General features: G+C 38.8%; 1 protein-coding gene across 1 annotated transcript in view; it reads right to left on the reverse strand.

Moving 5' to 3' along the window:
• Positions 1-2,616: 2,616 nt before the first annotated feature.
• The window catches only part of LOC121909329 (dipeptidyl aminopeptidase-like protein 6), a 44,986-nt gene continuing 21,562 nt past the window's right edge, over positions 2,617-26,040 (reverse strand). Inside the window, exons 4-26 of the mRNA XM_042429832.1 lie at positions 21,285-21,379; positions 21,077-21,151; positions 20,937-20,989; positions 20,415-20,496; positions 14,461-14,581; positions 8,708-8,862; positions 8,433-8,530; positions 8,172-8,298; positions 7,840-7,878; positions 7,618-7,725; positions 7,432-7,523; positions 7,301-7,348; positions 7,081-7,193; positions 6,263-6,310; positions 6,047-6,145; positions 5,866-5,935; positions 4,805-4,999; positions 4,666-4,720; positions 4,476-4,578; positions 4,301-4,356; positions 4,107-4,179; positions 3,909-3,982; positions 2,617-2,852 (exon numbers count right to left, since the gene is read on the reverse strand). Of these exons, the coding sequence (XP_042285766.1) occupies positions 2,706-2,852; positions 3,909-3,982; positions 4,107-4,179; positions 4,301-4,356; positions 4,476-4,578; positions 4,666-4,720; positions 4,805-4,999; positions 5,866-5,935; positions 6,047-6,145; positions 6,263-6,310; positions 7,081-7,193; positions 7,301-7,348; positions 7,432-7,523; positions 7,618-7,725; positions 7,840-7,878; positions 8,172-8,298; positions 8,433-8,530; positions 8,708-8,862; positions 14,461-14,581; positions 20,415-20,496; positions 20,937-20,989; positions 21,077-21,151; positions 21,285-21,379 (2,126 nt within the window). The 3' untranslated portion in view covers positions 2,617-2,705. The remainder of the gene's footprint in view (positions 2,853-3,908; positions 3,983-4,106; positions 4,180-4,300; positions 4,357-4,475; positions 4,579-4,665; positions 4,721-4,804; positions 5,000-5,865; positions 5,936-6,046; positions 6,146-6,262; positions 6,311-7,080; positions 7,194-7,300; positions 7,349-7,431; positions 7,524-7,617; positions 7,726-7,839; positions 7,879-8,171; positions 8,299-8,432; positions 8,531-8,707; positions 8,863-14,460; positions 14,582-20,414; positions 20,497-20,936; positions 20,990-21,076; positions 21,152-21,284; positions 21,380-26,040) is intronic.

The following is a 26,040-nucleotide window of genomic DNA, read 5'->3' on the forward strand; positions in this document are numbered from 1 at the left end:
GCTGCTTTACTTTTCATTTCCATCAGATTGCAGGATTAAGTTCAGTATTGTGAGTTGTTGATGATGACGATGATGCTGCTCACGGAGCATGTGTGGATGTTATGGGCAGTTGGATACTTCTCTGTGGAGAGAGAGAGAGTTCCCTGCATGAGGAAACATGTCATTGAGGTGGACCATTTGTACCAATGCTGTGTTCCTCTGATTGAGAGGGGAGTGCACAGACTCCTGAAACACTGGAAATAAATTTTGTCAATGGCAAATGTTGACGTATATTTGTCTTTCACCACATCATAGGAAAGCATCACAGGAGCATGTGGAAGCAAAAAAAGGCTGTATGGATTTGAATCTCTGAATACCTAATTGTGAAATTTAATCATTCCTGAATACTTCATGTTGAAATTTAAACTGAATTCATAAAATTTAAATAGTTTGCTTTGAAAACATCTATCTGAATGTATGAAGTTTGAATTCCCCTCTGAAATTTACAGGTTATCTCAAGTTTCAGCTTCAGAAAAAAAAAATGAAGGTTCCTAAATTCAGATAGAAGTATGTGAAGTTTTCAGTGGCTCATCCGGACTTCTCTTACTTTGATGATGTCTGATCGATTCCATTCAGGCCTGATTTATTATCCTCAGCAGGCTGGATATTCACTTTTAAATTTCACATCTTGAATTTTAGTGAATTTGAGCAACCAGGGTTTTTTTTCTTGACTTTAATGTTTCCATCTGAACATAACCAACTACTCCTGATCAACTTAAATACAATTTGGTGTCACTTTCATTTCCTCTCTGAATTAATTAACCTTTAAAAATTCTTGAAATTTAAATTGTACCACTTGAAAGAACCTTCTGTACACTTGAAAGAGGAGAAGTCAAACCACATTAATTCAGATAGCTTTTCAAAGTTAAATATTCCAATGCTATAAAATGTGGTGTTTAAATATCAAATGTATTCAGTAGTGGTGACATTTCACAATAGACCTTTTTACATGTGACAGGAGGAAAAGCACACGTGAAAGTAATAAAATTGACTGAATTCCATTGATCTGCTTTGGTTTCAGGATCCTGGTGTTGCTCATGCTGGCTCTCTGCCATGGCTTACTGGGACTCTTGAATATACCTGCACATCGATAGTTTAAAATAGTAACACCTGTGCTTTTTCTTCTTTCTCAAAGTCAAAATGTCTGCTGCGAAAAGCCTAGTAGGAATTCACTTGTGTAGAAAATTTAAATCAGTATGGCCTTTCTTTGCAGCCTCTTGTGAGTTTTAAAATGTTTTTTCTGTGCCCTCGATGATGCTGCAATACTCGTACAGCACACAAGAGGGCACAATGGCTTAAAGCAACAGATAAAATACTGAAGCACAAGGTGGTAGTCGCGCTCTGTAGCTGACAAAGGTTTATATAGAAGTGATGTAAAATGTGATAAACAAAGCCAACAAAAGATACATTTGAAAATGCTTTATATACAAGTTGCACATACAACATAAAGACTTAAACAATATAAGATTTATACACTTTGTACATCAGCTGACTAGAAACCACTGACAACACTAACAGAAGTGACATGAGGGAGAGAGAGTCAAGCCATTTAACACACAAGTCAAAGGAATTCACAAAATAATGAAAAATTCAGCATAGTTAACTCACCAGTATGCCAGTTTGGTAGGTAAACATCAAGAACTGTATTTGCAAACTAAATATTCTTCACATTTTGTGTCAGTATAATACCATCTTTCAAGCAGACATACATACAATAATTTCTGTATTCAGTTCTTTCCAGGTTTTTGAGATAAATGTGCTGTACGTTGTTGTGTTAAACTCACTGATTATCCTTTGAGGAAAAGTAAATTGTGACCTGGCTTTCGAGTTATCGACGGAATGCACAATTGAGACAAGGCCTATCCATGTTTACTCGTTTTCAGTGTCATGTGGGCTCCTAACATGAACATTTCACCCACATTAAGGCACAGTGACTAAAAGAACAAAGAGTTAAATCCAGAAATATGAAGAGGGAAAATATGACTTCATACCATTTTTGTACAGACACTTTGTTTTTTGGAGTACAACATTGTGCCGTCATTTTGTAAAAGCAACTAAGGACTGATGCAGCCAGACGTCCACTCATAGACACGGTACTACTGTAAGACACTGAACAGAGAAAATCTGAGAAACAAGTAGCAGTAATCATACTCATGAACACAATAATCAGTAAGTTGGTTGGCAAGGTTATTGGAAACTGGCCGCCTTTCAAAAGTGAAATCTCATAACATAATGAACTGATGTGACAACTTTCACAAGGGGTATTTTGTGCTGAAAAGTGCTCTATTAATGTGCCGGGTTTGGAGAGGAGACACGTTGCTCTATGGACGTCGTGTTGATCCTCTTTTGGTCCACCAGAGGGAGTACTTGAGAGGCGGCTCCTTCAACACCAAGTCCATTTATTCCAATAGCAGACAGAGATATGACTGTTTACATCTGAGATTTATTTATGTCTTTCTGACTGGTTTCAGTGTCAGCAGCCAGCACAAGGTGAGGAAACACAGATGTAGGCCGAGGCCCCTTTGCACATGCACGTTCTGCACTTCAGAGTAGAGCTAGAATCAGATTGGACAGACAGCAGGTGGAGGGTCGATTTGTGTTAGAAAGATCTGTTGCATATTGTGCTGTAATAGCTGGCCGGTGGGGGCTGTTCAGAGGGGGCGGGTCTAACTGTCGTCCTCGTCCTCTTCTTGCTGGTCGTTGGTCAGTATCTCTGGCACCCGGAAACACTCCTCGAAGAAGTTGACCAAAGATTGGCTCAGGTGCTGCTTTGTCCCATCGCTGTGAAGGAAGTGGCCCTCGTCTGGGTAGATCTGACAATAAATACAGAGATGAAGCCTTTTAGTATTGTTTCTAAAATAGGGAGAAGTGGCCATCACAATTTTCCAGCAGCAAACAAACAGTCCAAAACTCAAAGAGATTTAATTTAAAAGGCAATTTTTCAAGCAAAAATGCATAAAATTTGATGGTTTCAGCTTCTTGAATGTGAAGATTTGCTATTTTTCTTTATTTCACATCAACATTTTTTTGGAACTGTACTGTTAGGTCAACAAAACAAGACTTTGGAAGTCTTGGACTCTGGGAAACTGGGATGGACATTTTATAAACCAAACTGTTATTGATTAATCAAGAAAATAATCTTGATAATCAATATTAAAAATAATTGTTAGTTGCAGGCCTAATTGACACACAAAACAATCTCATCATCATCCATTGGTAGCTGTTCTGAAGCTTTTGATAGTATCACACGCCCTTTATCAGCGGATGAAGTTCATCCCTCCTACTCAACTTTTAAGCGAACACAGATGAGAAGTCCTCACAATTCCATAAACGTCTGCTGAGGAAGCTCCAGAACAGCTACTGATGGACCTTGTGGTAAATCCTTGTTCCTTACAAAAATGCAATCTTAAGTTCAGTATGAGTTAGTCAAATCAAGTGGGTATCTTCCAAGTTTACAGCCTTTTTGGAACAAAAATCCCTTTTCTCAGCAAGTACGTAGTGTCCAGGGAATCATAAAGACAGTCTTTCATACTAAAAATACAAAATTTGGAAGATACCCAATGAAGTCTTATACCAGCTGGGAGCAAAAAAAGTGGATTTTGTTGGCCATCAATTACACTGGACATTATAAATGAACAGCTTCATGGCCAGTATGGAGAGAAAGAACAAGTATAGCGACAAACAAACTTTCAATGTACATACGGTACGGGCATGTGAGTGCAAAAAATGTGAACCTACAATTCATCAAATATCGAAACATAGTTGCTGATTTATTTTCTGTTGATCAACTTATCGTTTCAGTGGTAGATTACAGAGCATATCAGTAAACATGGCAGTTACACAAACATTTGACAGAGTCTGCAGCTCACCTGTAGAGTGTAATTGGCCTTCTCGCTGATTAAATGGTTGATAAATTTGGCCGTGTGCTGAAAGTGAACTTTTTCTGTGGTAGTGGAACATAAGAGAACATAAGAATAGAGAGATACATTAGGCTCCAATCACAGTTAAATAGTTAACCTTTCACTTTTTGCAGAACTGAGAAATAATATATCAGACATCATTGTTACCGTCAGCCGTTGGGTGAATAATTAAGTACTGCTTCTCCAGAAGTTGACCTGCTCTGTGTCCTAAATTTGCCATCTGAATGAACGAGAAAGAGTCATCAACATCCTGTAAATGATGAACCTCAACTCCATCCTCTTTTTAGCTAAACATCGTGATCCGTGATTTTGATAAGGAGACTGAATCATTGAAACTGTACCGTGTATACTCGGGAATCTGTCTTTGAGCCGAGGTATCGTTCTGAAAATGCAGATGCTGCGATTTGGAAAAGAGAAAAACAGAGTTAGAAAGAATGCGGAGCCTTTTCACACTGTCTAAGAGCATGACATCTACAATATAAGATATCTGTTGAAGAAAAATATCAATAGTTATACCATAAAGCTCAAAATCTGTGATGGGGGACACTGCTGTTCCACATTTAAGTTGGGTGAACTCCTCAGAGCTCAGGAGCATCGTGGCTAAATATCCTCCATAGGCCTACACACACATAGAAACACATCAAGAAGAAGATCAACGACAAAAATACACATCTGAGGAACCACTTTGAGCATTTCTTCACCTTACCTTTCCATAAACGCCCATTCGAGTCTTATCAATGTAAGGCTCTTTAGATATGAACCTGAAAATGAAAGAAAATCTTGGTAAAATGTTTTGGGACTGCAGGACTATGAGGAGCTGCTTGCAGCTCTAGCAGAAGCCGGACCTGAGTGCCTCCAGCTGGTCCCTCTCCTCCAACTTTCCCAACTTCCTCCTGACTTTGTGGAGCAGGTTGGTGCCCTGAAAGCCGCTGCCGTGGCCATCGAAGCGGATGACAATGGTGCTGAAGCTGCTGACCAGAACGGTGGCCCAGTCCACATGGAACTGCTCTGTCACCATCTGGCCGCCAGGAGTACCGTCCCTGTGGAAAACCGACAAAACCACAACCATATTAGTCATTTAAGGATTAGGTCATTTCTCTGGGATTAATATCACATGGACATCTTGTTAAGAGAAACACATACACATTCATAGTCTGCATAGTCACCCATACAGAATGAATGGACTATTTACAAAACAGATATTCAGGGTGGACAAAATAATAACAACAACTTGCGATATAATGAAATCTAACACAACAACACTTCTAACAGAGTTAAACCAACTCATCTTTTACAAAGTGTAGTAAATGTTGTATCAAGTGCAGGGCTTTTATATGGGAGTTCATTATTTTAGTGCTTTATCAATAGACAGAAGATCAATCAACAGTTGCACTTTCCGGCTTCTCAAATTTTTAGGTTTCATAGGTCCAAACAATTGATGAACGGGAAAAAAAAGAGAAGTAAAAGGGGCACTCCACCATTTATACAAATAAAGGTCAGTTTGCTCGTCATGGAAAGTGCTACTCAGCCTGAGAAAACAGTTGTACATCATCCTCTGTGGCTCTGGAGAGAGATTTCCAAAGTTTGAGAAAATAACCTCAGATGACGTCATCATGGTTTTCTCAGTTTGGGCTTGGAGACAATTTCTAAACAAAGAGTACTGCCTTACAAACTAGGGGCAGGAGTGTGAGAGAGTACGCATTTCACCATGCAGGAAAAGTCTAACAAGAGACACAACTGAGTCTCATTATAGGAAATGTAGGATCCAGCATTCTGGGGATTTTTTAATATGACTTCTATGAGTTCCCCAAATTTAGAGCGGTACAATACTAAAAGTTATTGTTAGTTGCTGCATTCAAGTGTTGATAACATTTTGTATAGATATCTTTTTGGACTTCATACTTACACTAGCAGCAGTAAGGGGTAATGGGCTGTATCTACAAATCCAGCTGGCTTCAGAATCTGCATCGTCAGGGCTGCAACAGACAGGACGAGGTTAATGGAGATCTTAGACAGCTTCTAATTGTATTAGGATGTAACACAAACACACAGATAATTGTTTGCTAATTCACATCATGGACACATACTGTAGTCGTCTATGGTGATGGTCTCGTACTCCACTCTTGGCATCTGCATGTTGTTGTATGTGTCGTTTACCCTTTGGTTTGTCTCCACTTCAAACACCTCTGCAATTAAGAAGAAAACAAGACTTTTTTCAGTGAAACATGAAAACATTGTACCACTTATTTACAAGGAATCCAGTAGAGTTCATTAAGAACACCGGGTACCGAGACGACACTCACTCTGTTTGTCCTCGGTGCTATAGATAGCCACACTTGGTATATCAGGGCCTACAAAGAATAATTCAAGGAAAGAAAAAAAAAACAGTTATGTAACAAGACACTGACAAAACGCCTCCAACATCCCAGTAATCAAGACACTGAAACCTCATCCTTCTCTGCAACAGAATCATCTCTCTGTCTCATCTTAAACAGACTTCAGAAACAGCCCTCTCAGCCAGCGCTGCAGTTAATAATCTACTTCCGTCCCATGAGAAGCAGTTGAATCCCAGCTTATTATTTCACAATGGAGCTACTCTCCAAAGATCCAATTAATGAAGAAAGCCACTGGCACTTTTCCTTCTCTGGAGTGAGCCCCCTAAACAAATCAGCTTCCATGGAAACCGTGTTGTTGAGCCCCAGTGCAGAAGCCACAAGGGCAAAAAAAACAATGACAGAGCGTCTCAAAGGAGTAACATGAAGAATATCTAGTAAACAACAACACAAAGTCTTATTTCCATTTGTTGAATACTCGCTCTCTCTGCCAGCAGTTCTAGTGCTCACATGACTGTTGGCATGCTGTCAGACAAGGCATTTTTTTCTGTGGCTAATCAGTGGGATCCAGCAGTGGTTTGAGGTTATCTACTAATGTCCAGTTCGATATCAGCTCTCATCCTGACATGGAGCACTAATTCAATTATCCCTTCCCCTCAACACAGCTCTCTGCTCCCCTAGAGGACTTTCATTCTCGTGAGTGCTGGGATGTAAGGCTCTCTGGCGTTTAAAAAAAAAAAAAAAAAAAAGAGCTTTGACTCAAGAGATTCAAGGCCGAGGATGCTCACCTTTACAGTTGAGTAAGAAGTACTGCATGTTGTGGCTGAATGAGACATCCACATAGCCGCACTTGAACTCGCAAGACAGGCAGCAGCGGTTAAAAGGAGGAATTGTGTCGGCACTGTAGGATGGAAAGTGTGGTTTTATGCTACATACAGAACTCATAGAAAAATAGCACACTGTAGCACTTAAAGAAAAGCAGTTAGATGATCTCTAATAAAGTCACACCTGTACAAGTGCCGTCTTTTGGGGTCATCCTCTGTGCTCAGAAAGTATCTGGAAAAGATTACCAAAAATAAGCATGATTCTGCACCACTGGCTGTTAAAAATGTGCATGTAAAAATATCAGAATATCTTACATGAGGTTCCTTTCGTGATTGTAGGCTAAGATGCTGGTGACATCCCAGTCTCCAGATGTGAGGGACTGAAGTATGTCTGTGCTCGTGTTAGGCTGAGAGAAAATAACACAAGGGGACAGATCAACATTTTGTACTAAACCTCCAAGGACATATATTAAAAAGGGATGATTTCACCATTATAGTTACCATAGAGGTGGACATAGAAATGTGGAAAAACTTTCCTCTCCCACCCTGAGGAATTGCTCTGGTGAAGAAGAACTTGTGTCCGTCGTGGGAAAAGAGCGGCGCTTCATTCTGCAGAAAGGAGAGAAAAACATCCGGATGTGATACGTCCCTGCAGGGCTTTAATATCTCCTTCTTTTTTTTTTTTAACCTATAGCTACATGAAGCTGTGTTTTCTACACCTACCTGTCTGTGCAACCAGCTCTCACTCTCATCCTCATGTTTCTGTAAACAACAAGAGAATAAGTCAAATCTGAATTTGTTAATTTATTTGAAAGGTTTATGTTTGAATAAAGCTTTTCTGAGCCTAAAAGATTACATCAATATTAAAGGAATTCACTATATCAGGCTTTACCTACACAGACAACACTTGTTAATAGATTAATTATTTAATTTGTTGTTGGTTTTGGTCTTTCAATGAAATGTGTTGACTAAGAAAAAGCAGAATTACCCTTTAACAAACACACATTATACACAGTGACAGCAGATTTCACACTTTGCCGAGGAAAATGTTTCACCTTAATGCAGACACCAGTTGTAGCTTCACACAGTGTCAGTATAGAGTTGTTCTGAGCTCTGTTCAGCCAGTTGACAGCCAGTTTGGTGCTGGTGGCCCATTTCACCATGGTGATATAATATTCCCTCCTGGAAAACCAGAAAGTAAGAATACATCACCACTACTGACAGCCTCTGTCTCCACTACCTGAGGAAAATGCCCCGAGGCTATTTTGATGCTTGTTACTTCAGATTCAATAAGACATGTTTGGGCTGTCACTCACCCTATTCGGGGGTCATCAGGTTTCTTCATCACTACGGTGTGCAGCGGACCGTTGAGGCTCACCACTGACAGGTGCACTGCAGGGTTTTCTTCCCCAGCCTGCAAGGGCCAAGAGGAAATTAGATAGGTGAGTTTGGATTTCAGTTGAGACACCAAAGACATGTTATTCTGTTGTTTTCACGATTAAAGAAGCTTTATCAAAGCCTTCTATGCACAAAAATTAGTATTTAAATTTTCTAAGCTGTTAGAGGTGTGAGATTGTAGCTGGAGACTTGCCTTTGGGTAGTGATACTCCAAGCTGTTGGGGTAGGGCGTCCCAGTGAAAAAGGGGACTTCCATCTTCGGCACCAGCGTGTCGTTGATGGTCATGTAGGCCAGACGCAGCCCGTCTGGGGACCACCAGTGGGCTATATGGGTCTGCAGGATCTCCTCTGTAAAAAAGACAGAAAGAAAGAGAAAAAAAACACTGTGAAGAATTCATGCAACAGAAGATCAGTGTCTTTTTCACCTTCTTTCCATCCTGTGTGCTGGATTAATAATATTTAAGAAAGGTATGTCTTCCAACTGTAATAATTGTAATTGCATAAGTGTGATTAACAGCATGCCAAAATAATATGATTAAATTTTAAATAATAGGCCTATATATTTCTATTAAACAGCATATTGCATATGTAGACATCTCTAAAGAATATGATTCTGTGCCAGGAGGAAAAATGTTTAAAATTTTAAAAAGCACAGACTGCAGTACCATATCAGTATGCTTAAAGATCCCCTCCAGACATATATTAAGGCGTACAAAAATACTCTTCTTGGAACAATAATGTGTGTCTGATATGGTTTCTCTGCAAAAAAAAAAAAAGCATAATCACCACTTTAAAACCTTTAAAATGACATCTACTCCTTCCCCCTCATTAAAAATTCCAGATTCTATGAATATGTATGAAAACAGCTTTCAAGTGTCAAACTCTGCACATACATCATTCTGCAAAGTGAAGCTCAAACATTCAACTGTAGCAACAAGAAGAAAAACATTTTTGAGTGGACGGAGACTTTAAAGCCCTGACGTCAATGTCCAGTGTCACGACAAGCATTGTGGGATACACCACAGTAACGTCCGCAATAGCCGTCCTCTTTGTGCACTTTGTAGACACACTAATAAGAATGCTTAAACAAAGAAATAGAGAAGATTGTTTTTATAAATTGCTTCATGTTTTCATGGATGAAAAAAAACTTGCATACCTTGAAGCCTATTGAAGCAGAGATGAGAACAAAACATTTGAGTTTGAGTTGAGTTCATGGTAATTAGGGGCTCTATTGAAGATTGGCAGCAAAGTTACCTTGGTTCTTTTACAGTTAGGCAGTGTGATAGTTACACTCATCTTGATGTTTTATTCATCTCTGATTGAAGTGCTCATTGAAACTACATGCAAAAGAGAAACTGGAACATTTAAAAAGACTAATAATCTTTTTAGTTACAAATCATGATGCTTCATTTAGCATCAAAAGGAAAACGTTTGAAGCCTCCTTCTCTCCTGCTATTTGGTATGGATGTGATGGATGTGAGAAGATCCAGTGCATCTTTGCATGGAGTAAGAACCTCCACATCCAACTTGACTTTGTTTATTATTTATTATTGAATAGCATTTGTGTTTTATGATGCTCATTTCCTGCACTGTCCCTAAGGCAAAACGTATCAATTACTCATATTCAACTATGACAGTATGAAATCCAAAAACTGAAAACTAGCAGCTTGGTATGAGATATACCATGTTGGTGTCAATTAGATGGCAATGAATCAAATAATGACAATTAAATTCATATCATAAATATATGATTATTATAACTGTTATCAGCACAACTGTTATCTTCATTGATCACAGATTATTCCACAAAACACCTGTGCGCATGTACATGTAATTACAGACATTTTGTTGTATTTTTCCTCTTTGTTTTTTTTTTCTTAATCGTCAACTAGTTTTCCCTCTTAGTATGAAATATGTTACAGAAATTAAGCTTTCCTTGCCTTCCCTGGTTTACTCCTTCTCTGTCATTTAAAATTCCATAATCTATAAATATGTAAATCTGTTTCATTTAAGAAGTTTATCTGCTGGACACAAGATGTTTCCTACTTCATTGCAAAGTCCATTCTCAGTGTTTGTGCAGTGGAGGTTTCAAGTTTCCACATCACACTTGTGTAAGTTGAATATTGTACCAGGATTGGCTTCAAAACTAGTTGTGATGTCACAAATCCTGCTCGTAGGCCCGCCCCTTAAAAGTAGATTTTCAGTGAGCACAGAGAAACTTTCCATTTTCAGCAGATGAATGTGAAAAACACCTTCTAGTTTTAAACTCTGCACATACGTCATTCTGCACAGTGAAGCTCAAACGTCCAACTGAAAGAACAAGAAGAGAAACATTTGAGGAGAGGGGCTTTAAGGTTTTTTAGCTGATCAGGGAGCAGCAGCTTTGAAATATCTTTTCGGAAGAGACCTCAGTAAAAATGCAGAAATAAATCTCAATATTTTGAGAGGTTCTGTGCTTTCTGTTGTTCGCTATTCATGCCATAACTCTGTAAAAACAACTTTAACCAAGTTTTTTTTCAGCTGTTGCCTGAAGAGTAACTTTTATCCAGCAGGGGGCAGAAGAGCTCTATGAGAGCATTTACATTCTTTACTCTTCTGTACCTACATGAGGATAATCAAACAACAGCCTTTTCCCGGCAAAGAAGATCAGCTCAACCTTGATTAGGTCTGGGTAATTTTGTTATTACTGACGTTGTCACGCTATAATTATTTTCTCACATCAATGTGACTGCAGATGGTGAAGCATGTTGTAACAGGGTCAGAGTGAGCAAATTCAGTTCAGACTTTTCAGTGTTGAATTCTCATCATTTGATTGAGTTATCACTGTTTTGTTTTTTTGCAGTGCAGCAGGATTTTCAAGGCCTGTCTGTACCATTTCTTCTATAACCCGGGAGGAACACAACATAACATTTATTTTATCCATTAATTTTATGAAGGCCGGAACATTTAACAAGACTCCTACTCTTTCAAGATGTTGCCTTAGTTGACATTAAACATGCACCATCAGAGACAAACTGTAACAAAATCTTCATATTTAATGCAACGTCTTCACAGAAAGACAGGATGGCTTTGTATTTCCTGCCCTCGCACATCCACTGTGAATCAGAGTTGGGGTGTTGTGGATCGGCTGTGAGGTTCGTGTGACACACTTGCTGCTTTGCATGACAATCACTGCTGTCACAGGCAAACATACGGCTGTCTAAACCTCCATCAGCGTGGGAAGACGCACGTGCACCAACAAAAAAAACCAAGAAACAAATCAAAGATCTTCACATGTACAGACGAGCACACATGCAAACACATAAACCCACATGTGGCATTCTAATAAATCAATTTCTCTCATCTCTGCTGCTCTACAGGAGACACTTGAGATTTCTCCCAGACTTCAAAACCATGACTTTCATCTCTTGATCAAAGTTACAGCTCACATTTGTCGATGCTTCCTTATGACAACTGAAGAATAATTGTTAACACTAATCAACATCAAAACCTTGAGGATAATTACATTTTTGACCAAACATTGTTCAAACCAGCAGGACTATATTCTTAAGTTTAGTGAGAACCCCAGTGATTCCAGCGATACCAACTAATATGTCTGAAAAAATGTGAATCATTTGATACACACACACATATGCTGTCAGTCTCTCATCTAAAATATTCCATTTGATGTAAAGGTGCATCCACAGAAATGGTACGATTTCTTTGAATATTTCATTCAGTAACAGCATGATAAACCTTAACTTCAATGAACTGTGGAACCGGCAGAATTCGATTCATATATGGCACGTTTGAACATATGAAAAAAGTTTGAAGCAACATACGTAGAAATAGTTTTAGAGGCTTAATGGACAATGAATTAGACCTTTGTTCAGCCCTTTCACGAAATTTAGAAACACAAAAAAAACTTAACATGTTAAAAATTGTGATGTTTAAATGACAAAGTGTGGATATAAATACTAGAAGTCACTTGTTATACCTCTCTAAGTCAGACTCCTAATACTGTGATGGGAACATTTGCTGAAATTCTCTGATTTGAGGATGAGGATGTTTGACTGCATGACAGTAAATACCCAAGAGAGACGAGGCAGCTGCACCTTGAACTATGTTTGAAAAACTTGTCTGTCTCACTCGAACAATGTAAACAATATAAACGCAAATATTAACACTGTAGGCAATGTGTGTAAAAACTGAACAATCTGTATTTTTGTGAATCTGTCTGTTATACAGTGATAAATTCTTACAACACAGCGGGAAAACATAACAAGGCAAATCTCTCTTTAGCATTGAAAATGGATTACTTCTTTCATGTCATGTTCTGTGTCAGCAACAAAGAAATAATTCCATTAATAAAAAAAACGATTATAACCGACCCTGAAGCAGTTCATGAACTATAACAGAATTTCTCTCATAATAACTGCAATTACATTTTAAATTAAATTACAATTATCATGCCAAACTGCCCTCTGAATAAATCCAAAATGAATAATTATAACAATGCCAGAAACAGCAGGCGTCACTTACCAAACAATAAACCTATAAAGTTTATTATAAATGAATGCACACTGGGAATGCTAGTCTCAAACATGGCAGCGCATCTGTAAACAAAGCCATATTCAAGTGCTTTGTAATTGGACTGTCAGTCTCACATATGCAGTGATCAGAAAACGTCTCATATCATATTACGAGTATGCTGGCTTTTGAACATCTGCTGAGATTGCAGTGCTACAGACATGAATTAATTAAAATTGCCTGAACACAAAGACAAGCTATGGGAGGTCTAGAGGAGGGGCACTGAAACGCAGCCAGCTGTGCTCCTTCAAACGGAATCATGCACACAAACATGTGACAAGCCTCAAGGTGGGGGATTGGATTAAAATGTTCTTCAAATTTAGTCACTTAAATACTCTATATGCCCAGAAGTTAGTGGACACAACCTCCATCAAAAGTATACACATGCTTCGGTGTACTTGGGCTGTTTTTCATGGTTTGATCTAGGCACCCTCATTACAATTAAAGCTGCTATAATCAATATTTTTATACTAACAATTGACCACATGACCACTTGTATGTAAAAGGGGTCGCTTGCAGTGATGAAGAACATTATCACCTGACCTTGCAGTTCCCCTCAGCTCTATGGAGTGTTCTACATTAACCAGATGACTAGAAACATGACTCCAAATGAATGCTAATGTTGCTCCATGTCTTCTGGATGTGTTAATGTGTTAATAACAGTTTGCTATATCAACTTAAAAGGCGATAATACAGTATGTTGATGTTGTGTTTGCAGCTCATTTCTGATGCCCTCAAGTGGCTAAAACAACCCATTAAAACAGGTTGAACAGAAATCTTAAAAGGGACATAACATGCTTTTTGTCATCTTCTGTCATTTATATACTGTTGTAACGTCTGATGTCTATGTCAAAAATATGAGGTAATGAGGTATTGGATTTCAGCTCGAACATGTATTTGTATTTGATAAGTTGAGATTTTGAGTACAGAATGTGATAAAGATGTGAAATCCTACTACTGTTTGTTTTACGTAGCCTCTGTAGCTGGCAGAAACATCCGGGAGTTAACAAATCAGAATAGAGTGGGTTCATCTGGAGGGGGGCTTTAAAGAGACAGGAGCTAAAATGGTCTGTTTCAGACAGACGCTGAACTGAGGGGCTGCATAAAGGGTCAGTATAAGATAAATAAAGGGTTTTTTAAACTGTAAATCATACAAAGATATTCCAGTAGAGCCCCAGAATAAAAATATAGACCTGGAAATGTGCATGATACATCCCCTTTATTTAATTTGGTCCAATTTCACTCACTCCTCTCAGTTTTTTCAGTTCAGAAGGTGGCAGGATTCACCAATTCTTTAAATTTTGAAAAAAGTCCACCATTTGCAACAATGAAATGATATTGTTCAGGGTGATGCAGTATTTCAGGTAGTTGTCTTACCTTCATAGAGCCAGTCAGGAAGGCCATTGAAGACAACTCCCTCTTTACCAGTGGCAACCAGGCGGATCGAGCGACTCTCTACTGTTGATCTGTAGTAGATGTTGTTTTCAAATATGAAGATCTGGACAGAGACATGAAGAGCAGTGACCATCATTAGTTCCTGCATCACCGTATGATGTCTAGACTTTCTAAGACTTGTTATGTGTATTGCTTTCATACACCTAAACTTCAATTTCCTGCAGTGCGAAGCTGGGACTGCTTTCCATCTTGAGTTGGAGCCTTACGCCAAACCCACTTGTGCCTCTTTATCAAAACATGACTTTATCTTAATCCAGATAGAAACACGGCTACCCACTCGATGCCACTTATAAGCTAATACAGACTCAGTCAACACCTGCCTTAAGCGCTGTATTAACGGATATTTGCTTTGCCTCATTACAGTTTGTGCTGAATCCCTCTCCAAAGCAGCATGAAACCCTTTCTGTTGCTAATCAAGGCGTTGGAGCTGGCAGAAGCCCCACAGGCACACACACACACACACACACACACACACACACACACACACACACACACACACACACACACACACATATCATTAAAGATGCACACAAGCAGACCATTTTTCCCTCTGTGCTTATTGAGACATTACGCTGTCTGCTGAGGGCGGGAGATGGCTGAGCTAAACTGCAGGTTAGACTGCTGATTTGAGCCCTCAGAGCCAACGATGGCATCGCCTGAAGGAATTAAGACACATCGCCAACAGATGTGAGTGTGTGACACTTAAAACCCTCTGTCAATCCACTCCACTGTTTTTGCTGCTTCGTCTGGTGCCAGTCTTAGGGAGATGAATGTGGGATTGATTGGTATCTGAAGCTCAGGCCGTGTTGGTGTGACGGGGATGTCAGCTGAAACCACTTAAGTTAAATCTCAGCATCCAATAGTCGGCACAAGAATCAGAAAAAGAACATGGCTCTTTCGCACTGATCTATGGCTGCTGTTGAGAAAATCAAAGTTTTATATTGTGGGATCAACATCTGAGGAAAACAGATCAATGCAAGGCTGTGTAAAGCAAAAGGAAGCTGCTGGTTGGTGAATGTTGCAAAACCGCCACGGGACATAACGATAACTGTAGGCAGATTTCAAAGAGTTACATAAAAACTGAATTTCAGCCAAGACCACTTTAGTCAAAGAAAACTTTTATTGCCATCTGCAGTAAGTTATATTTGGGGTTATGGCTCTGTTCTGGGACCTCCCTGCCCTTCCACGTGCATATATGGAAATCTTTAGGCAGGGGGGCAGCAGCAAAGACCCCTGTAGGGTACAGAACAGAGCAGACAATGACAACAGAAATTACATTGATTAAATCAGACATATGTAAAGGAGGAGCTAGGATGGAGGTGGGTTGCAAGGTGGCTTGCAGAGGAAGCAGCAAGGGTAGGCAGACTGAGCAGCTTAAATAAGGTGCCCTGTATGAGATTTGCCAATTGAACACATAGAAGGGAATCAGCTGATGCGGGCTGGCTTTAAGATCAGCTGCTATCAGCTGATGTAGGCTGGGTTTGTCTTTGTGGCCTGCCTGAACTAACGCTATGCTCAATTCTTAGTATTCTAATGATTATGGATTACACTTTGGCCAAAGGTCCCTTGAAGCTCAACCTCAAAACCTCAATTTTACTTCATAATATTGTAAATGATTAGTAGAGATACATAGAGTCTCCACGTTGAGGGACTCATTACCGAGAATGCATTACAGCATTTAGTTTTAAATTATCCTGAACGGCCTCTGAAAACTTGTACAGTTTGCAAAGCAGGTGGTAATCTCTTGACTTGTGTTCACTTATTCGATGATTTCTCAATCTTCAAGGGATTAGATGAGAGAAAATGGAGAGTGAGCAAAGGCTAAAAAAAAGTCCTTTCAAAAGGTTGGAGAGATGAAAGCAAGATCAAAGATACCTGTGGATCAGAAAATAGCAGGTTTTAAAAAATATATATAAATATATATATTTGTTGTTTGAGTGTGTGTACATGTGGTTGTGTGTTTTTTTATTATGAATTATTGCCCTATTTTGTCATTTGGTTTCATTTCATTCTCCTTTAAAATCATCTCTCCCTACTTTCACCTCCTTTTTTGTGTCAATATAACCTCTCTTCCAGGTGTGTGTGAGAGTGTGTGTGTGTGTGTGTGTGTGTGTGTGTGTGTGTCTGTTGACCCAGCCTCACTGATTGCTCTGTCACGGTAGAGTAATCGCTTGTGGTTTAATGAGGGGAGCCTAGCAGGATTGATCTCCCTGTTCTCCTCACTGTACATCTGATGCTTCACTGCACACAGCCATACTATCACACACACACACACACACACACACAAACACACCTCTCACTTTTACATATTGACGAAACACTTGATGATAAATTGCTCCAATTCTGATAAACTTAATGAGAAATCATTATATTCAGAAACCGTGAGGAGAAAAAAACAGAAAACACATCCGACATCACCAGGTCAGACGGAGACAAAAGATGAGAGCTCATCTCATTTTTTCTCGCATAACCTCGCTGTTCATTAAATCAAACATGGAGCTACAGTAACATCAGCATTATGAAACAGCATTACGAAAGGAACAATCAGGTACACTATTACCATATGCAAATTAATCGACTTTCTTCCCTCGGCAGGCAAAGTCTCATCACACAATTGAAATGTTAATATTTTCTCACAGCAGTGTATCTGTAATTTAAGCAAATGATATGATAAGAACAATTATGCAGGGAAAAAAAAGCTTTGAAGTAATAGCTGATGAAACACAGCGCTGCCTGTTGTCTAAGAACCATAATCCAAACAGAAACTAATTTAAAATTAACAAGGGGGGAAAAAAGTGGAGTATTATATGAAGTAAGGATAAAACAAAAGATTATCAGGTGCTTGGATGTTTCTATAGTTAATGAAATCTTTAAGCTCATTATAGGATAAGGCTGCCACTATTTACTTACTGTCATCAAATCTCATGAAATGACCAAAATCAACATGTGTTAGTCGTTTCTTAGTACTCTCTGACTTCCTGACCCTGTCTGTGGCCCCAAGTCCAGACATAATCTTTTATAGGTAAATACTCAAGTCACAAATATAAAACTGTATTGTTCTGAAAAGGCTTAGTCATTGTCTTGACCTGCTGGACACTGTAGTTTTTAGCAAATGTTTCTCCAACATAAGTAAATAGCGCATTTGTTGCAGACTGTTTTTGGCAGCGGATTAATACACATTTGGTGCTGTGGTGTGTATGTACTGCAGCAGGATGGTTGATGTGGGAATGACTGAATTACAGAGACCATATTTATGATATTCAAAATAAACATGTCACCCAGTGCAGCAGTGAGGCTCATTAATGTGCTCATTAATGGAGCTCAATGGCACAAAGAGAAAAACTATCTATATCAGGTTTTGGCTACAAAGGATTAATTTGTTGTTGGTTTTGGTCTTTTCGTGGAATTTGTTGACAATCAGAAAAATAGAGAATAATGTAATATTGTATTGTATCATTTAACAATGAGTAAATAAGCAAATGATCTCTCTCTATTGGCGGGATGACATCATTCGTCAGTGCCTTCCAGATGGTGTGGTTACAGTTTGTTTAGGTTTGGGCAGAAAAACTACTTAGTTAGGGTTAGGAGGAAAACTGTGGTTTTGATGAAGGACCTTTGTCATCATGGTTAATAATTGCGGTCACATTTTATTAACCCACACATCTTCCCTACACTATTTCCTTTGCAGACTTTGTGGCTCTCTAACAAGGTAACACTACCTCCTCTTTTACTCCAGACAGACAAGAGTCATGATCTCTCCAGCTGCTAGAGGTCATTATACAATGACCACTTTATTAGGAACACCTTTCTAGTCTTCTAGGTTGGTAGGACATCCCTTTACTTCCAGATTGATTTGTTGACCATACAGTCATGCTGAGAATCAAGGCCCCATGTGTGCCAAGACGATATTTTCCACAATATTCATCACCACCAACCTGAACCATCGCCATAAAGCAGGATGGATCCATGGATTCCTGTTGTTTAAGCCAAACTCTGACCCAACTATCTGCACGTCTCAGCAGAAATCTTGAAATTTGTCAGATGACGCAACGTTCCAATCTTCCACTGTCCAGTTTTGGTGAGCCTGTGCCCACTTCTTCCCCATTCTGATGTTTGGTCTGAACAACAGCTAGACCCCTTGGCCATGTCTGCATGCTTTCATACATTGAGTTTCTGCCACAGTAGATTAAATATTTGCAGTAACGAGCAGGTGTGCAGGTATACCTAATAACTTACTCCCAACCAAACTGATCTACTCATCCTTTAATACATGGACTAAGATTGTTTATTAATGTTTTCTGATGAAAGTGTATCAGGAACGCTTTTGGCTGTGACTCATCAATCATGAGCCAACACGTCCTCATAATTAATTGACCACATAGGTCGATTGTACCATGCACTCCAGAACGACCCATAGGAGTGCCTTCCAAAACAAACAAATCACTGTTAAAAATGTTTTATGTTTTTTTTTTTTAGGCTTTATTTTTTGCGACAACGCTGTGGTTAAGGTCTGGTTAGCTTTAGGCACAAAAACCATTTGGTTAGGGTCAGGAAAAGATCATGGTTTGGTTACATGATCACTTGAAATGTGGTGTGGGTTAAAGTTACTACTTAATTAAAGTTAGGCAACCTTTGTCATCATGGCGACAGTAAACACCACAACAATTGTAATTAAAATTTTTAAATTCCAGGAAGTGTACAGTGGTCTCCTGCAGTTAAGTCCTCTTTTTGCCATCTATTTATCTAGCCATCCACCCTACCAATCGCCTCCTAATATGGAAATTTGTCACCTTATATAGTACATCATCTGAACTGCGTCACTCTTCTGGGTCATAATTACCCACCTGTCACTCAAACACAACTATAGGTCGTTTTTGAACATTATGACCTATACTGTCGTTTTCTAGGAAGGACGGTCTGGTCACAACTCATGTGAACATGATGTACTTGTACTTTCCATGGTCAAAAGAATTGCAGAGGTTGGACCATGAAGCTGATCTTCACTGAAGTTTATTAAAAACGTGAAATTATGTTATATTCAATTTAAAAACAATAGTTCGCTCTACTGTCTTTTTAAATTTTCTCGTGCAGCTCGTTACAGACATAGTCAGGATTTAAGGTTTGGAAATAAATGCAAAGAAGTGACTATTTAGATAGACAGAACTGTGAAGGGCATCTGATCGCCTGGAAAATATTTTTGCAGGTGTAAGCTACAAAAACTTTTTAATATAGCTTCTTTCTCATTCTATAAAGCCTGCATATTAATGACAAAAATGAGTGAATGGAAATGCCAAATGCAAAACCAAACTGAAGACACTAGTTTTGTTTGCGCAGTTGGACAAACTGTCTCCATCCAACTGGTGCATTTTACAAAATCTGTCCCCAAATGAGGCTCATGACATACACACACACACACACACACACACACACACACACACACACACACACACACACACACACACACACACACACACACACACACACACACACACACACACACTTGTGTCAGTGCCATGTGTTTTCTCTCCCCCAGCAACCCCAGACTGTCCAAACCATGGGTTGTGCCACTGAGATGCCATCTGCCTCTGCGGCTCTCCCCAGCTCATGTGTTGTCACAAAGTTGAGAAAGTAAAAATCATTCTGGCTTCACAGTGACACTTACTGAGGTCGAAGCAAAGACAACTCACCCTAGAACCCTTAAGGCGGCCATTACCGTCCACTGTACAGACACTTCTTATCTCCACATTCGTCTGATCCTCTGTGACAAACCATAAATCACTGCTGTTCCTCCTCTGCGATGCCAGGCGGATTCTGACAGATCTCCAGCAGTGTGCCAGTGTTTAGTGAGTGTAATCTCGAGGGTAGTGGCTACTTACCAGCTGCTGGTTTCTGGGTCCCCATCCAGCAAACTGCAAGACAGCGTCATGCACTTCAGGGGGGGTCAGAGGCCAACTTTCCCTGTGGAGACAACACATTAAAGACCCAATACAGTATGTGTGCATGCTGTATATCTTAACACAAATGCTCAGTCAGACCAAGGAAGTCGTGTTTTCCGGCTTTCTCCCTCACTGTAGGCTTCATCAATCATCCACGGCCTTTTTTTTTAGCACAAGCTGACTTTGCTTTGACTCACTACAAATATGGAACAGTAGGGAAATAAGTGGACGTAGATGGATGAAAGGCTAAAAACAGGCCATGCTGACTGCAGCACACAAAATGAAATGGGATTTAAATGCATTCCCACAAAGCAAAAGCAGGTAAATGGGGGCTGACGACAGCGGACTGGTTACATGAGGTCAGGTTGAGGGCATATTGTCCAGTCAGAGATCTATGAGAGGAACAGAACGGACAGAAAGGGACCAAAAGACAACAAGCAATAAAAAGAAAGTGAGTCTTACTGTGTCACAAGGCTGAATATAATGTACTTGGCCACATAGGAGTGTTGATAGATCTGCAGAGACAAACAGCATCACAGTCAAAAGAGGAAAAATTCTGGAAAAATATACAACGCGAGGTAGAACTCCCAAGATTTTCTCACCGGTTTCACTTCAAAGGCCAACAACACATGTTGCATGTCTGGGGACACTTGGTACTTGGTGGCTCTGGATCTCTCCTGGATAGGATCAAAAACACACTTGGTACAATTAATGCAGCGCTAACACATCCAGTGCAGTAGCAGTAGACAGAATACTTTCTGTTCTTGAAATAAATTGGAAAAAACAATGCGGAAGAAAGACGACACTCACAAACAACTGGTTCGGCACAACAACGACACTCTCCTTTGTGTCAACATTGAGCCTGTCAACGTCCCCATCCCTTGTACGATACAGCAGTTCATTGTCTATAAATGAGAGAGAAAAAAAAGCATCAGAGAGGAAGACAATAGAAACGGCACTAGTATACAGTTTGTACTCCCAGTTTACTTTTTATAAGTTTACTTTTCATAATGTCTTGTCCTCCTCCTTCACCTTTACCACTTATAGATAATCCATATTGGTTTTTTCCATGATACTACACATAGTAACATTAATAATTAATGATAATAATGAAGTATATGTGAACTATGCTAAATAAGCCTTATCATTTCTTAATTACATTCATACTTTTGGGGCTAAATATACGTTACAATACTAGTAAATCATTCTATGTATGACATTTTGTTAAATGAAGACTGTGATCTGTACAAATCAGTAAATGTAAGATAATCAGTCATAACTCAATCTGTCATATTTTTCTGTGTATTTTGTTACAGATACAATACACACATCCAAATATACATCCCAAGGTACTTCTTTACATGTTATGTAATTACTAAGATAAAGATTTCCCTGCACATGAGTGAACCCTGTTTCAAAGTCCCACTGTGGACACCCAGATAAATCATCCATCAGCATCCATTTTGAATTTATGTTGAATGTTTTGCATGTAAAGATGCACATAATGCTAAACAACAAACAAATAAAACAACAACAAACACTTCTTATTTTGACATTTCAAAGTAACATACATATCAGGATCTCAAGAATACATTTGGTTTCAACTAACGACTAGTGTAAACAGCTCTGCAAGCTCACAAACCACTTGTTAATTCCAAGCAGCTGTTGCTCTTGTTCTTGCTTGTTCTTACTGTCAGGTCTCTCTTAAAGCCTCACTTAAATGATCAACATCTCCTGCTGGAAGACATTCATAAGAAAGTGAATATATGATCTGTCCAGGCTCAGCACAGCTTGTCTGCGCCATGAACAACAGAACTGTTATAATACTGTTGTGCTTGTCATCCTGCCCTGTAGACAACAACAGTCTCATATCTGATTAGGCATTCCCATTATTTCTCTGGTTACCTTAGAAATTCAAGATACAATATTGAACACTGTGCATCAGTGTTCAATATACATATTTTGCTATTATTCAAGGCTTAAACAAAGGCGGTTTTTACCTCTTTGGAACACAAAAATGTTTTTCCTCATCAGATTGAATTATACAGTATGACCTAATAATGTGATCAAACACATTTAAAAAAAAATGCAGCAACAAATGCTCAACAAACATGGGTGTGAAAATGCCTGGCTCCAGCTATGACACCTTAACCAAATTAAATTGGTGACACCTGTTTCGTTAAAATGTTCATCTTTCAGCTGCACAGTTTATTCTGTTTTCTTTTGATGCTCTTTTTTGAGACAAGGAACACAAACAAGAGTTGACTATGTGATTGCATACTGAGTTCAGGATGGGAACTCTGTCATCAAGTCAAATCAGTTTTATGAGAAGATCTGAGCTTGGAGTCATAAAGAATGGTGATGGTGATGCAGTTGCTAAAGTCACTGCTTTTATTTCCTCAATAGTAAAAGTAGATTTAGCCACAGACATTGCTTGTTGAACTTATATTCACTGTTGGACAATATCGTATTCTGATCTCAGAAATATGAATGCGCCAGACAGGCAGCAGCAGTTCTTTGTTTCAGAGATCAGTCTGAAGGTTGAATCCTTTGCCTTTGGATCCGAGTGTGAGTGAGAAACTCGGAGGTGAGTCCAAAGACTACTGAGGCAAGCAGTGATCAAAGAGCAACAGGGATCAATTACGCACTGCTGTGAATGAAGCCCACAAAATATTGATGAGGACTACTGAAGTGTGAGGTTGTCCCATCGGGCTCCTTATCAGAAGGTCATTAGTACCAAATGGGAGTTGATTGCATTAAGTTAACTGACAAGATGCAATGTCACACGATTGATTGCCGGGGTTTCTGCAAGTGCTGAGGACATTTTCATCATGGTCGTGCATGAAGGGCATAGAAACACAGGAACTTAACTAATTATATGTTAATAAGCTGGTAATGTAAGTAATCAGGGGAACATTCTGCACGTGTAGAACAAAAGCAAAGATGTGAGGTCACCATTAGTCTGTCACACAAGTAGAAGATGTGAGTTTCCATATGTGCAGGTGATAATGTGAATGTATTTATACATACAATACAGCTACATGCATGCAAGTCACTAGGTGCACCCAGCTAGAAATGTTTTGTTCTAAAAACGTTCTGATAATGTTACATGTAATGTTCTAATAATGTTTTCAATGGGAAATTTTCTTTTGGTTTCAGGATAGCGTTCTCTAAAAACATCCTAAAAATGTTTATTGATAACCTTGTTACAACATTATGCCCTGACATTCTCAAAACATTTTCTGAATGTTGCAGTGAGAATGTTCTTTGTTATCATGTAACATTGTGGGAATGTTTTATAATAGACCATTGTAGACCATAATATGTTACCTCGACAACGTCCTCAAAACATCCTCAGAAGAGCTGTTAAATCGTTATGTCTTAGTTAACATTTAACCTCATAGGAACATTATTTGAACATTACATTAAAATGTTTTCCTTAAAACATTAGAACTTGTAGGTAACATTGGCCAATGTTGAGGGAACGTTCCCTTCTAGCTGGGTATTCCTGATTTAGCTGTCTGTACATTAGTGTCTCAGCCTGGTTGTGGTGGTTTTGTTCTCTTCTGAGTGTTGGAGTTTTGTCTTAAAACACAACTAAAACTTTTTTTTATAATGGCAACAAACACTGATTATCATGATGACTATATACAATACGCTACAAAAAGCTACAGTGGTGCAGCATAACATTTTACAACACATAGTTAAAAGCTCTTTTATAAACTTGGATCTATAATGTTTATTGCTTCAAGGGAAATCGATAGGAATAAAAAAATAAAATAAAATCAGTTGCTCGCTCAATTTCTGGAAAGAGCTTTAAAGGTGAATAGTGAACAACTTTGTGTGATGAATAATCCCATAATTAATCCTTGCTATATAGTCTTTAATATATTATCTTTTCTTTTTGTTTCACTAGATGTCAGATGACCAGCTGTGTATTATCTGCATTAATTATATCAATGACCCTGGACGTAGCTGTTTGACAAAAACAAATCTACACTCAAGGTTCACTTTCTTTCTCCAGAGCTCATGCTGGTTCATTTTGCTCCGAGCAAACTCGAACCACTGAGGAAGACTGTGGTTGAAAGCTCCTAACAAATATATAAAAGTGGACCTTGGGTTAAGAATTAATTGTCAAATAAAAATATTAATACTCAGATGACAATCAAAAGGTGACAATGTCTGCTCTGTATATGTAAACTCTAAACCAACCAAGAGGTGAAATCCAAGAGGCCTATTTTCCAAAGTGCTGTTGAAATCACCAAATTGTATTCACATGATAGGAAGTTCAATTTTGAAATTTAATGACCTGAAAAAGTCTCTTTGTTTTCCAACTGAAGTACTTTAACTAGTTTGCTCTAATAATTGACTCATTGAATGGCTTCAGAGATCCTTGTTCCTCCATCAGATGACAACCAAATATCTGTTTTTTACCCTCAGCTGAATTAAAGCCCTCTTAACAAATTATTTACGTATGGGGTTATAAAAATGCTTTAATAAACAAACAAGTGCAAGAAAAATCAATAGCAATAGTTGGCCACAAACAGAAACCACTGGTTCAGACTCTTACTGTGTTTTTAACAGTAAACAGTGTGCGATAACATCTTCTAATCCATCTCAGAGTAAAGTACCACTTATTCAGTTTCTAATGAAAAAGCTGAAAAATATCTCAAGTACTTTTCCTGTCGAACACCAGAGGGCACTGAGTCAGCTGATCCAACATTCATGAGCTCAGCCGGCAGCTTCCTACTCACTACCTTGTCAAGGTTACAGAGGCCACGGCAAACCCGTTCTGCTGTACATCTGTTCAATTTAGACCACGTCACTGTAGGCTCAGCACACAACATGCTGGATTATAGTGCATACAAAATGAGCTTGACAACTGGTGGCCTCTCTTTGCCATGGAGACAGAAAAATATCACAGCTACAATAGCTTCGTGTGCAACTACATAATGTTGCTTAACATCTGTGTGCTTTTTTTTTGAAAGAGGATAATTATAAACACAGTATAAATGATTCCTGTAACTGTTTAAACAAGAATTTAAGCAAAAGTCAGAGATCTCTGTGTGCACAGATATACTTCTGTTAGCTATGGAAACAGGCAGGTTTAATGGTCTTCATGGTGAGGGAAGGATGTGTTTGTTATTTAATGTAGATGAGACCATTTTATGTTTTATTGCTAAAATCCGCTTCTTATGATCACTTAAGGGTCATACTTCAGTAAATATGTCTTTAATCTCTGATGAATTCTTCTTATTAGATGAAATATTGAGTTGTGTTTTAGGAAGGAAGCCTTTTTTTGTTGCAGATTAATTGATTCATTTATTTATTTTTTAGGTCTTTTGGGAACACTCCAGTATATTTTAAAATATACACACCCACATCTTTTTCAGGGATAGAACAATAAAGACCTAGACCGTCATTGTCCCTGATGTTTTCACAGACCATCAACCATCCAACAAGATGGAGACAGGAACTCATTGTCTGGCATGCAGAAATATCACAACACAAGCACCAAACATAGATTTGAATCCCAAGAACAAGAAATTGAAAAAATGTTTTCAGG

The sequence above is a fragment of the Thunnus maccoyii genome, chromosome 12 (assembly GCF_910596095.1).
Source record: "Thunnus maccoyii chromosome 12, fThuMac1.1, whole genome shotgun sequence".
NCBI classification, from domain to species: domain Eukaryota; kingdom Metazoa; phylum Chordata; class Actinopteri; order Scombriformes; family Scombridae; genus Thunnus; species Thunnus maccoyii.